The sequence below is a fragment of the Triturus cristatus genome, chromosome 11 (genome assembly GCF_964204655.1).
Source record: "Triturus cristatus chromosome 11, aTriCri1.1, whole genome shotgun sequence".
In the NCBI taxonomy this organism is placed as follows: domain Eukaryota; kingdom Metazoa; phylum Chordata; class Amphibia; order Caudata; family Salamandridae; genus Triturus; species Triturus cristatus.
The window spans coordinates 583,065,262-583,079,722 of NC_140594.1; the positions used below are offsets into that span (position 1 = coordinate 583,065,262).

Below are 14,461 nucleotides of genomic sequence, written 5' to 3' on the forward strand. Positions count from 1 at the left end.
CAAACTAATTGGTCAGTAATTCGTGTGGTCGTCCCTAGCTCCCTTTTTGTATATGGGGACTACTTCAGCGGCCTTCCATGATGTTGGGACTGGTGCTCCATCGGCTATAGCGTTTGCTAGTAATAAGATATAGCGTGCCCAGTGACCGGGATCAGCCAAAAATAGGTCACCAGGCAGGTCATCAGGGCCTGCCGCTTTTGAGGGGACAATTTTGTTTATAGCAGCTTCTGCTATAGATGGTAAAGTGTTCCTCTTCTGACAAGTGGCAGTTTAGCCTGGCTGGTTTCCCTTCCATACTATCTTCTGCTGCTAAATAGAGCCCTTTAAAATGGTCATACCAAATCTGACTGGTGATATGATTTGGGGGTGAGCGTGCACCTGTCCTACTTCCCCAGGTAACTAGTTTCCAAAACAAATTATTATCCTGAGATGAACATGCATCTTTCAGTTGCTCTCATCGTGTTTCATTCCAATTTGCCGTTGCCTCTCGCTGGGCTGCTTTATAGGAATTTCTGTCAGATTTTATGTGCAGTTGGTTCTTCTCTTAATAGCTTTCGCCAGAGTCGATCTTTTTTCCCTGCACTCTTTGTTAAACCAAGAGTATGGGTCCTTGGTGGAGTTGATAGGTTTTTTATTCCAAAGAACAATCCTGTGCACACATACAATTATGCAGTCATTGGTCAGTACATGTCAAAGCAGTACAACAAGGCAAATGTTTGTCAAGGATTAGAAATTCCCCTTTTAATGACCATAACCAGCCGACACGTGTTTCATCGTGGGGAAAGTAAACCACGAATCTTCAGGGCTGGAAAAAAACATACAAAACGGGTTGTGCTTAGACCAGTGCCAAGAACAAGGCGACACTGTACAGTAATGGTTACTTATAACAATATTAAAAATCAGTGCGGAAATGAACAGCAAGAAAACACCACAACTCCAGAAAGGTGCTGAAGTAGTATTAAGAAAAAATATATCAAAGAATACTGAAAAAAACTCCAATCAGTGTGAAGTCAAAAAAGAAAAAGGAAGAAAGGAAGAAGCAAATAAAACTCACCCTGCACCCGAAAAATGTGAAGCGACTCCGAAAATTGAGTCCCAAGGTTAAAGGAGTAACCTGTAAAAAACCACACAAATCATACCTGTAGCTAATGCCGAAATAACAATGGAAGCTGAAAGGTGAAACAATAAAAACCGCAAAAATGAGCAAGAGGTCTCACACTAACTAAACAATGGAAAACAAGGAGTGAGACATATAAAAAAAGCGAAATCTTACCCCACTACCGGTGATAATTCCAACCCGGTAGGGTCAATAAAGGGTCAGTAGGACTGTTCAGGAAAATGTACAATCTATCTGTAAAAGAATTAATAAAGTGCCAAATGTAGACATAAGATAGAAGCAAAGAAAAATAATTATGGGGTAAGAAAGTTCAATGTAGCAAAATCCCAACATCATAACATACCTTTCAAATAAAAACAGCCACGTATCAAAAAGTGACCTCGTAACGCCAGTTGCGTGAAACTCCAAGATATATATGAATTGAGTCTTTATGGGAAAGACTCCCGAAATGCCAGTAATTCAACGTATTCGTCAAGTCAAATGAGTAAACTCCACAGTCTACAATATAAATCAAAAAGGCAAGCGCATTAGGCGAACTCTTATATTACCCATGTCTATATTCGAAAGTCATGGCAATGTGAGAAGTAATTGCACAAGTCCTGTACGAAACGCTAAATAACGTCAAACTAGCTACACGTATGTTTCAAGACAAATCAGTTAAAAACAACAATAAATCGCCACGGAAAACCGCGTTAAGCATACTCGTAGATCATCTAATTATTTAAACGAGGATAGTACCCATAGAAAAAGTAATCTACAAAGCCTAATGTATAACGCATAAAAATAACAACAGACTGTATACTTACAAGAGAAATAGTGCGTCCGATTAATCTGGCGGTAACAATTTAGTGTCTAGGTGTGTCCTGGGAGCCCGATCCGGAAGTGTTTAAGAAGCCGGCAAAGGCCGGAAAACTAGACCGTCAACGCCAAGAGAAAAGTGCCCCAAAAGAAGAAAGACTTCGCAGCAGTCACGACGAAGTCCCGAGAATGCAAGTGCATACATCCAGAGTCTGGATCAAAAAGACTTGGAAAACCCTCGCTAAAAGAGGGAATTCATTTTCAAGAATTTATCAATGCGTGACTATGCAACACGCGAGTGGTGCGTGTCAAAACCTGACGTAGGCAAGGAGTACTAAACCCGATAGTCCTGAAAAAGTGAACGGATCCCAAAATAAGTATGTATCACTTAAAAGGGGTATATATGGATGAAAAATATTATTAAGATCCCCTGAAACGGGTGTAAATAATGGAGCGACAGGGTGAGAGGAAAGAAAGAGACAGTGTACTAAGAAGAAGAGGGGAGGGACAGTAAATACACATTACAATACTGTTTACGGGTGAATCCATAATTGCAACAAGGTGGAGTTTGATACAAAGGATCAGAAAATATTAGATATGTACACTAGTCATCCTGATGTACGGCGGATAACCATGTGTTACTGTACAAAAGTATTGTTAATATATATAGCACATCAGATCAGATAAAACAGGGCAACAGAAGCAGTCACAAAATCATATAGTGCAAATAATATGAATAAGACGTTGTAAGCTCACAATGAGTTAAAACGCCAACACAAAACATGGGTACTGTACACAGAGCACTATAGAATTCGACAAACATAAATCAGAACAATCATCACAATACAAGAAGAAATGATATTCGATGAATACAATATTCACAGTCACATACATGAGGGTTCAACATTTCAAGACTATATGCTCAACAAAAACAAGCAAGAATAATGAAGTGGTGACCGGACAAATATGAATACAGTAATTGTCCCAAACCCCAGCTAGCAGAAGTATAAAAAAGCTAGTGGGCACGATCCAACCCACACCAGCATCCAAAATTGAAACCTATAATTATCAACACAGAAAATATTGCATTTCTGAGTCGTAATTAAGCCCATGCTCAACCGTTTGTAAGCGCATAATCCACATGGCCTCACACTGTCTTAGACGGAGTTCTCTGTTGCCCCCTCGTGCCCCCACATCAATGGTTTCTATCCCAAAGAATTCAAAAACTACTCGGCTGTCCTGAGCAGAGCAGCTGGCAGTGTGGAGTGCTACTGGGTATCTGGCATCCATTTGATGGATTGCCCTGGTGTGTTCCCCAATTCTCTCCTTGAGTGCTCTGATGGTGCTACCCACATACTGTTTACCACACCTACACTCTATAATGTATACCACAAATTTGGTAGTGCAGTTAATGTTGGATTTAATGGTGTAAGTGTCACCATTGTGTCCTGAGAAAGTTGTGGTCTTATGTTTCGCCCATCTACAAACTCCACAACATCCACACTTATGGAAACCCAATGTCAGTGGTGTAAACCAGGACTCCCTCCTTAGTGTTTTAGGGACCGTAGGACTAAGTCTACTACGAAGATTGAAGCCTCGTCTATACGTAATCTGGGGGTTGCTTGTCAAAAATTCCCGAAGGGAGGAGTCAGTATGGAGTATACCCCAGTGTTTATTAAGGCTTTTTCTCATGACTGGACTTAAGGCATTGTATTCGGTGATCATGCGTGTGTTGCGTTCTGTAGTATTCTTGTTAGTGGTCTTGGGAAGTAAAGTGTTGGCACGTTTAACCCTGGCGATTCTATTCTCTGATTTATTGAGAATTGAAGGTGGATAGCCCCTTTTTTGGAATCTATGTTTCATTTCCTTGATGCAGTTAGTAAACTCCAAATCATCACTACAGTTACGTCGTGCTCTTAAAAATTCCCCATATGGAATTGCGTTCACCTGATGAGATGGGTGATTGCTGTGTGCGTGCAGTACAGAGTTACACGAGGTGCCCTTGCGAAAAAGGCGGCTGTTCAGTTTGTCATTTTTTACAAAAAGTTCAATATCAAGGAAAGTAACATTAGTAGTACTGTACTCAACAGTGAATTGTATGCCAAAGCTGTTAGTATTGAGGTAAGTGCAAAAACTCAACAGTTCATTTTCACTTCCTGACCACACAAGGAGACAATCGTCTATATAGCGACCCCAGTAGATAATGGAGTTGACCCACTCTGTTCCATTAGCGCCCCAAATCCAATCCTTCTCCAAACAGCCCATGAAAAGGTTAGCAAACGAAGGTGAAAAACGCGAACCCATGGCTACTCCCTTTACCTGTTTGTACCATGTGTTATCAAATAAAAAGAAATTGTTGTTCAGTATGAGTCTCATCATGGTGATCAGCATGTCGTTGTGTAGCCAAAGCGTGGCTGGCCTATTCTCCAAAGTTTTAGTTACTACTGTAAGGCCCAGTTCCGGATCAATACTGGTGTATAATGAGACTACGTCTAAGGTGGCCAAAATCATACCAGGTTGCCACTGAAAGTCCGATAGAATACTCAAAATGTGTTTCGTGTCTTGTATGTATGATGCCAAGTTGCGTACCAACGGGCCCAAAAATATATCTACGTATTCTGAAAGCTTCTCAGTCGGTCCCCCTATCCCAGAAATGATGGGTCTTCCTGGAGGGAAAGGGAGTTGTTTATGTATCTTAGGTAAAGTATACAATACAGGGAATGTGGGTCTGAAGACTTTCAAGTAGGCTAACTCATCTGCGTCTAGAAGACCTGTGGTGTGCCATTCTGCGAGATGTTTGTTGATCAATGCCGACAAATTACCCATCGGATTGTAAGTCATACTTTGGTAGCATGTGTGATCACTGAGTTGTGATAGAATCTCGTTATTGTAATCTACCCGATTCATGATAACCACATTACCACCTTTGTCCGCCTCCCTGATAAGTATGTGTTCATTCTCCACAAGTTCTTTTAATGCCTGACGTTCACCTGCAGTCAGATTGTCATAGAGAAAACACTTGTTTTTCTTTCTTTTAGATGCGTGTTGGTTGAGATCCTCCAATACCCTTTTGTGAAAGACATCAATAACATTACCCCCTGTGAGAGTGGGTACCCACTTCGATTTGTTTTTTAGGCCACTAACTGGAGTATTGGAAGTATCAATTTCGAGTTCTTCTAGCAGTTGCACCATGGTGTAAGGAGACTCTTCTATGTCTGTCAGAGAAAGGAGCAGTTTAGTAGCCTGTATGTCACAGATAGTAGGCACACCAAAGACATCTTCACAATATTTTGTGGTAACTCTTTTATTGTCTTTAGGGTTATCGGCAAAATATTTCCTCAATTTTAATGCTCTCACAAATTTAAACAGATCAATTTTGAGTCTACAATAATCACCAGAGACCGTAGGGTTGAAATTAAGGCCCTTACTTAGCAATGAATTCATGTCTGCAGAAAGTGTCATAGATGACAGATTGACAACCTGAACCTCGGAAATGGGTTCTATAGTGGGTTCCGCTCGTTTCCTGAGCGTAGTTTCCTTCTGTACTCTCCCTTTGCCCCCTCTCCCCCCTCTACGTGTTTTGTGTCCTGTACGGTGCGTGCATTTGAGGCCCTGTTTCCTTTCCGTATGGTCCTGACTTCCCTTAAAAAAGATGACTCCTGTCTCTTGGTATTGGGATTTGACTCATGTTCACTATCACTGGATGGAGGCATGCTCAGTGATGTGGAACTCGAAGCCGGAGAGATATCATCTGCTCTTGCTGGTTTTTCTTGTGTCAGGTTGGTAGGGAAGAGTATGTCATATTTACGTGCATAGGTAAAGATTCTGCCCGTTTTATAATCCAATTCGTCCCGTCTAAGCTGTCTAGCTTTTCTGTCTTTAATTTCGTTCTGGTGAGTGGCTAATATATCCTTAAGGGTTGCATAATTTTTCTCGGTAGCCTCCTTACGATTAAGATTTCTTATTTCATCTTCTAAGGTAGCTATATCAGTTTGTAATTTATTTACTTTCCTCTCAGCACTCTCTATGAGAATTTGCATTAAAGTCTTGGATTTGTGATTAAGTGCCTCTTCCCATTTGGCCAACAGATCCTCGTCCAGCTCATCATAAGTAGGGAATATCTGCGATCTCAGACCCCTAGGTACCCTATCCAGTCTCAGGTATTGTCTCAAAGTGGCTCCATCCCACCATCTAGCGTTTTCTAATTTCTTAAGTTTTTCCAATCTGATAAACTTGTCTTGGTTTACTTTCCCCACGATGAAACACGTGTCGGCTGGTTATGGTCATTAAAAGGGGAATTTCTAATCCTTGACAAACATTTGCCTTGTTGTACTGCTTTGACATGTACTGACCAATGACTGCATAATTGTATGTTTGATGGGACTATATCTCTGGTGACTGTCGGAGTTGGTTATTCAGCTGGTAGTAAGTTGCCTCCCAAAGGGGTTTCAGAGTTAAGCACAGGGGATTATGATCACTCTCTGTGGTCGAACCCACTAACATGTTAATCAAGTGCCTCCACAATTTAACATTGAGGAGGATATAATCGATCTTGGATTGGCAGCTAACTCTGTTATAGGTGTAGGCGCCTTGCTTATCGGATGGCGACCTACCAAATATCGCCTTACATAAATATTGTGGCCTAAATATCATTTGCAAAATATTACTCCATTGGGTTTCTGAAAAAACTCAATAAATACAAAAAAACAACTAGAGTTGTCTAGGGCACAGTGGGAGTTGGGCATGCCCTCACTGCATTGGTGGAGATAGCTCTTTCCTTGCTCTCCAGTTAGGCGAGCACAGCGACCCCCCCCATTCCACTGCAACTCCCCACATTCAAGTAGTGAAATTCCCAATAGCTAAAAGGGGCATGTGTATAGGACAAGGCAGAAAAAACGTATAGGTTTGAAACTGCTAATCACCTTCTAAGATTATCTTGCACACTATGTCCACATTCTATTGCGACATGATTCCCTCCTATCCTTCGTGACTGAATGCCAAAGATATCATTGCTGAACCCATCTATCTGCCTAGGTACCAACACAATGGCATTCTACGCTGCACTCACCACTGCCATAGCCAAACTGGTATCTTACATCTTGCCTGCAACTTATATCCTGACAAAATGTCTAATTCATGTAGCTTTTTACTAGTTCCTGACCATTGTTTATTGTGCACCTCAACTGTATTATATTTTTATTCTTTTCTACAGTTACCTAAAATATTTTTATGGATAATGTATGCCCTCTAGAAACCTCTAAATCCCCAAATAATTAAATAAATAATTAAATAAATATGTTGTTCCCATGGAGGTGTTGCACAACTGCAATGCAGTCTCCCCGGATGCTGAGTTGCGCATCTGCGCATGCGAGTTTCAGGAATCTGTAAATTTAACAAAGAGAGCTGGGTAACAAAAATGCCAGACTTACCACAATGCTTGAAGGAGATCCGGGCATGCTAGGGCCCCGCGACGAGCTGACGCTCCCTGGGGAGGTCAGGGTTTGCTACAAAAAAACAAAAGAGAGCGTTGTCAGTACCAAAGGGATGTCATTTTCGAAAACTCGTGTGCAAGGAAGCTCAGGCTGAGCAGGGTCATGTTTTACATGCAATTTATACCAGCCAAGCATGTGTTCAAATAAAACAAGAGCCAGGTGGAGCAGGGTTTTACCGGTTGGTGACAGTGTCAGTCAGGGACTGTGCAAGGATTTTCGGTGATCCAAAAACATTTTCAGTTAAGAGTGCTACCAACTGCCTAAGAAAAATGCTAATTTGCAGGCCTTTTATTGTAATTTGATATTTCTTAATCATGGCCGGATTTACAGCTTGTGGTGCGCTGTGCGACACTGGCGCCCCCCCCAAGCCCTCCCAAACAACTAGGCCTGGATGGTGAACTCCGCTTGTTTGCTGAGTTTTCTGCACTATGCACTCCGCGGAGTTCGCGAAGTGCAGAAAACAACGCTCCGTGTAGCAGAGCGGAGTTTTTTCCCAGCTCGCACTTGCCAATGGTAACTTGGCGAGTGCAAGCTGCCGCTCGGGTGGAACCCTGCTGAGTTTTTTTGTCACTTTGCGTACGCGAAACTCCGCCTAGGCCTACATATGTATGCCCTTTTCCTCGGATTCCCTCACTACTACCCGGCAAATGTGCCCCTTGACTCTCTATTGTCCCTCTCTCACATACATTTAATTTGTTCTAAAGCACTGGTAGAGGCTAGCTTTATTAATTTACTCAGTTATCCACATAAAATACAGATCTGTTCTTTGCAGCAGGTAATTTCACCATCCGTGCTACTTAATGGTGTGTCAACACTGCCACTAGACAAATTCTGATTTCTCCCTCTAGCAGGAATATTCCTCACAAGAGCTGTCTTGAATTTTTAATTGCTGCCTGGAAGCTGGACACACAAGGAACTCTGCAGCAGGTATTTTTAAAACATAAGCAATCCCCCCCCCCCCCTTTTCAGGCGAGCACCCAGTGCGGCCGCACCAGTCGCACTGCCCTAAAGCGAATATATGTCGTTTCTACGCATTCCGTTGCAAAGCATCCCTTTACCACGCATGCGTTACAACGGAATGATTTTTCTACGCATATCCTTTACCTCGATTATTCCTTTACCACGCATTTTTTTGGGGGGGGGGTGACCCCTCCTCCCCCCCCCCACCCAAGCCCCCTTTTTTCTTTTTTTTGCCTTTTTCTCACGTCTTCGCCGACACTAAAAAAGGACTGAATCGGATGAGGAAGAAGCCATTCCGTGAAGACGTTGCTTGCGTGGTAAAGACGGTCGTGGAAGCAATACGCGTTGTAAAGACGTTTACGAGGTAAGTGTACCGTTGTAAACGTAATGCGTAGAAAAGCCTTCGTGGTAAAGGCTGTTTCCCCCCTAAAGCCAGCCCTGTTCTTATTGGTGACGCCTTAAGGCAGCACCTTTACCATGTCCCAGGAAAGCACTGGATTCGGCCCCAGTAGGCAGCGGGGTGGTTGAATGGGAAAAGGGATGGAACTGCCCTTTCCCTCACGAGTTAACCCTGCAGGGTGGAGGCTGGCAACTCTCAGATATGCTCTTCAGCGATATAGACATTTCACACTGGATAAATACTGTTAATGTAGCACTAAAATTGGGGGAGAAACTTTGCTGGTGAATTTGATGCAAGGCTTGATCAGGACTCAGCATTATGGTGCTTTGAGTCAACTTCATATACACCACTCAAAACTCTCTTTCTTGTTTGGAGTCAATTACTGTTTATTTCAACAAGATATTCTCTGACACGTTTCGCTGTAGTTTCGGGATATCAGAGAAGAAATCAATGCCTTTCTACAAGATATTTTTTTACTGAGAAATTTTGTGTGAGGTGCACATTGAAAATGAGATAAAAAAAGTTATTCTTGTCTGAGGAGCTGAAACTACAGCAAAATACACGTTAAAATGACAAGCTGCAAAAAACAGTATCTGGCTCACGAGTGTGAAGTTGATTCAAAGTACCAAATTGCACAGGGGTTATAGAGTCTAAAAGCAACAAGGACAAGTGTGAAAGCAATGATGCCATCAAGTGAAATTGCTCTGCATCGCCCCCATTTTACGTGTCTTGTTGAAAGGTTGTCTGAACCTAGTGCTGGCTGCTTATGCCTATGAAGGATTTTAACCAATAAAAGAGGAACATTGAACACAGGGTAAAAATACTATTCGTTTCTGATGAGGTCAAATTACAGTAAACTATGAAGAATATCTTGTTAAAACGAGCGGCGTAAGCTGCAAAAAGGAAGCTTTACTTGACGGGTAAAGGTGAGGAAGTCTTCCAGCACCATAATGCGGACTGGTAATCAAGCCGGAAGTAATGGTGTTAAGTCGAAAGTAATAATGCCATAACGTGAAATTGTGTTGTGCTTCCCCAGCACCCTGTTTTATTGTCACCGTGATGTACTACTATGAAGTTGTGATAGGAATCCTTAAAGTTGAAGAATTTTACTTTACAATGTTAAGCCGTAACAATGGACAAAGCCCATATTTCTGGCTTTGCATGCCACCCGTTTGGCTTCACCAATGCTTGTTTTATTTTGCCATGCCTTTTCAAAACTTTATTGTTGAGGGATCTGTGGGACCTTCACCTACATAAAAAAATAAACACTGCCTGAAAGAAAAAATATTTTTTGCTTTCAAAAAGCACACATTTTAACAGTGTTTCCTGACACTGAACAGAACTACTTTGTGTGCCAATGTGCTTCTTGTGGCAAAACAGAACGCTGTCACTCATAGTGAAGTTAGCCGTTGGCTGAAGTGAGCGGACCCACTATCCCATACTGCATGCTTTAGCGAGTAGAAGAAATATGCAAATTACACAATAAGAAACCAGTGAATGAAGAGGGCTGATTAAAAACCCCTGTAAGCATGTGTATTACATCTGTGGGTTTGGTAAAAAAACTCAGGTGGTCTTGGCCAAAGCCAGTTCTAAAAATTGACTTACCACAGCTTTTTCTTGCGCATCAATTTTGAAGTGGTACCTCTAGCCTAGGGCCTACCTTTTTATGTGTAGATCTATAGTAATGTTTCTCTTTATCACAGGGTTTTTAGCCAGTCGACATTGCATTCCGGAACTTGTAGTTTTCCTTTCACCATTGTAATTATGGGCTCAAAAATGTGAGCATGCAAAGCGACATTGCTTGTTCTCAACGGGTGACTGCATGTGACACCCATTAAATAGGGTCGCTTGACAGCTATGCATTTAAATTGCTACCCATGTTGAATCCACCACTTTAAAACACAGCAAAGCCCTATACGTGCTCAGGGGCACAAGAAAGGCCTGAACAGCCATGGAATGCAGGAATCAGTGTTTAATTTGTAAAAGAAAATTAGTACATGAGCCCAACATTTTTCTTGCAAGTCCACCACCAGCACTGTTGAATGCGTGGGTTGCCTAAGATGAAGGCTACCTACTGTTGGTTCCACCTCATGTCTGTTTTTACCACCACCCTACACTTCCTGTCTCTTTATCTCATTCTTTCGGGTTCATTTGTAACCCCCTTTCTCATTTTGTCAATGTTTTCCTATCTTTCTCTCCCTTCTCAGTTTTATGCCTTTCCCTGATTCAAAATGTAATGTTTAAAAATAAGTCCAGTGCCACAAATGAGAGGTGGTGCCCCTCATCTGCTAACACTTGAACTAGTTAAGAACTACACTCAGCTCTCCACCCCTTGGAAATAAAAGAACACTTGGCCACGATATAACAGATTAAAATTACTCAAACACAAAATAAAGGAATCCAGTCAGAGGGAACCTGTCACACTGGTTAGGTCACAAAACAAAAGAAAAAGTCTCCTGATCACAAAAAAAAGGTTTTGTTTTAAGGATGAGTGAGAACCCTCGCCCACTTTTCGGTAGCATGCTTTATCATAGGGTTCCTCATCACACCCCTTTCCAGTGGTTGGGATTGTGAGCTACAACTCCCACTCGGGGAGGAGCTCTTTAATTTTTTTTTACCAAATGCTATTTGAACTACATGGTGTGGGAATAGCAGAGTGTAGTCTGATCAGCATGAAGTTTAAAAATACCTTTTGGTGGAATAAAAACAAAATGTGATTCAATCTCCCTAAAGGATATATTTAAAAAATGGGGGTGATCTGACATCACCCCAATTGTGATACACGAATCAACATGTTTCTGCCAATCTCATACCCTACTAACAGGTGTGTGGCATTCATCAGGACCATAAAGACTTAAACACCACTCTGCAGAAAAAGACTGTGAAAATAACTATGTTGATACTATGAAAGAACATACAACCAGTGGACCACATAAAATGTCGATATGTTTGTCGCTCTTGAAACCCACAAAAGTCGGGCTTCAGGCTTCAACTCACAGACCCTCAGACAGTGTGATCACAGGGCCAAATATGCCCAATGTCTCACCAAAGGAGTCTGACTGGGTCTGACGTTTGCTTTTGCTTTGTGACCTAACCAATGTGATAGGTCCCCTCTGACTGGATGCATTTATTTTTTGTTTGGATTGGGAGTAATACAGCAGTAGTCGTTCAACATTCCTTTAAGACGCCTTTTGTGTTGCTAGAGAGCCTAAAATTAATGGCATGTGAACTGTCTGCATATCCCACTTTTGATTCGCTCCATGTCCATCTACCCTATTAAAACCACGCCCATTCCCCCATCCCCTTCCCTCCAAGATCTATCTAGTTGGATTCTTCTGCTAACTCACAACCCCATCTTATTTTAGGTGCACCACACCTCTCCCCTCGTCAACAGCTAAGCTCCCGGTCCTCCATTTCCATCACCTTGATGACCTCCTCACTTACCCCCTAAACCTTCCCTGGTAATGAACTCCTTATTGTCACTCTCAGCGTTAAACAACTTATACCCGGGGGCACTGGCATTATGCAACTCAGTGTCTATGCTGTTCTCCACATAATTATGCACTTACAGCACTTGTCACATAATTTGCAGATCTGAGCAACAAAAAAATGGTTTCTAGCACAAAGGCAACACAAGTTACAAAAAATCCCAAACACGTGTGGTGCTTTGCAGCAGTAGAAACTTTGCAAAGAATAACTAGTCACTTTTCAGCTTCTGCTTGCTGCATTTGGGTTCTACCTGGCCAGGCAGCATTAATCTGTGTAAAAATAACAGACCCTACTTTCTGCCAGATCTGTCCTGAATTTTCGCAAATCGAATCCCATAGATTTCAGTGGCTTTTCAAAGGCTCTCTCAAATGTACCACTGAATATGTTCAGAAAGTGCGCCTCTTCTCTCATGTCTGAAACTACCTGTCGTTAGTGTCCACGCAGCTGCACTAAACTGAAACTGTGTGGTGATTGTATAAAAGAATACAATTAATTCATTAATTACCCCACACTTAGATTGAGCGCAGGGAAGCGGCAGTATTTTTGCTAACCATTAGATGGCAATGTTTGCTTATAAATCAGGGAGTTGCAATTCTGCCCCGGTTGCTATGGAACGTGAAGCAGGGACTTGAACACAAGGCCAACTGGAGATGAGAGGGTCTCATTTCAAAATCATGACTGGGACCTCATTTTTAAAATATCTGGAGTCATATCCTCATTCCCACAAAAAAAAACACCGTTGTTGGGTACTTTTGTGTCTTTAGAAGTGAAAGGAATAGGAGAATGCCCGTGTCTATATTTTTTGATGAAAGAACAGCCTTATTTGGGGCCTCACTTATGAGGTCCTACCGGCACTATTACGCCGCTGGAAAGTCACTTTTTTGTTGTTCCGGTGGCGCAATGTGCCACTGGCATATTTGTAAGATAAAGCCACGTTACGTGGCTTTTCATGGCCTTATAAATATGTGCCCCTTTCACGCAGAAAACTGTGTGAAAGGGGGGTTCCATGAGTGTTGCTCGGGGCATTCCCAGCGACATCCATGGCTTTTTGACACTGTCCCAGATATACGATGAATAGTAAGTCTGAGGCAGCACCAAAAACATACACATCCCCAGGGCAGGCGTAAGGGAGGCACAACGAGGAGAAATATCTTTATTTCTCCTAGTTTTCCCTCTCTCTATGTGTGCTGCATAGCACACATAGAAAGAGGACAAAGACTCTTGTGATTGTTTTTGTGCAGAAGGTTTCTTTTCCTGCTCAAAAATAATTGCCCCGCAACGCAGGCACCTTTGCACCGTGGTGCAAAGGTGCCTGCGTTGGTGCACGGTAGCCTATTGGGGACGGCGCAAGGGAAAAAGGCAAAAAAAAGTGCCATATCTAACGGATACGGCGCATTTCTGCCCTTTTCTTTTGCCGTAGGGCAGTGCAGCAGCAAGGCCTACTGCGCAGCCCTACGGAAAAAAAATCCATAAACTAGGCCCTCTGTGCGTTTGTATCGGCGTGTGCATGCCTGACCTTTTCTAACCACATAACGAAAATAGTACAATATGAAGATTTTTTTTTCAAGATGTTTTTAATGCTTCTCATACTTTGCGGTATATTAGTGGAGGGCAGCTCTAGCGGGGAATAGTGCCAACAATGTCTTGCTTCATCTGTAGAAAGGGGTGCTGTAAGTGGCGGCTGGTGACATTTGAAAGTAGTGATGCGTAAAAGTTGCAGCTGAATGCACTGTGGCGAGCAAGCCAGCCCAGCTGGCATAAGGGGGATTCGGGGGGTTCTCCCCCTAAGAATTTTTTTTAAAAAGAGAGGGCAAATGGTGCATTTTTAAGCAAATTTGAGTAAGCAAGAAGGTTAATAAAGCAATTGTGAAAGTATAGTTATGACAGCAGAGTTACCCACAAAGGCCATGGACCACGAAGGCACCGTTGAGTGGGGGAGGGGCTGCAGGAGTTTTAACTCACAACCAGGGCTTCAAATGAAACCAATCCAATGGCTACCTTGAGCCCAGACCTTTCAAAGAGAGCCAGGCTCCTGTGGAGTGACAGTTTGTAACTGGTACTCCTGCAAAGCGCTTCAGATCGACTCCATAAAAAACGGCAAAAGCGGTGTTCTTCTTATGGTCACGAGTTCGAATCCAGGCTATGGACACTAAAAACCGATAGAAATGCATTTTTTAAAGCTATAGAAAAACACAAGTTTGTTTA

The 14,461-nt window shown here is 42.4% G+C and overlaps 1 protein-coding gene across 1 annotated transcript in view; it reads right to left on the reverse strand.

Moving 5' to 3' along the window:
- DMTN (dematin actin binding protein) overlaps positions 1-14,461 on the reverse strand; it is a 335,689-nt gene that overhangs the window by 52,959 nt on the left and 268,269 nt on the right. Inside the window, exon 4 of the mRNA XM_085633833.1 lies at positions 7,345-7,419. Coding sequence (XP_085489959.1) covers positions 7,345-7,419 — 75 coding nt within the window. The remainder of the gene's footprint in view (positions 1-7,344; positions 7,420-14,461) is intronic.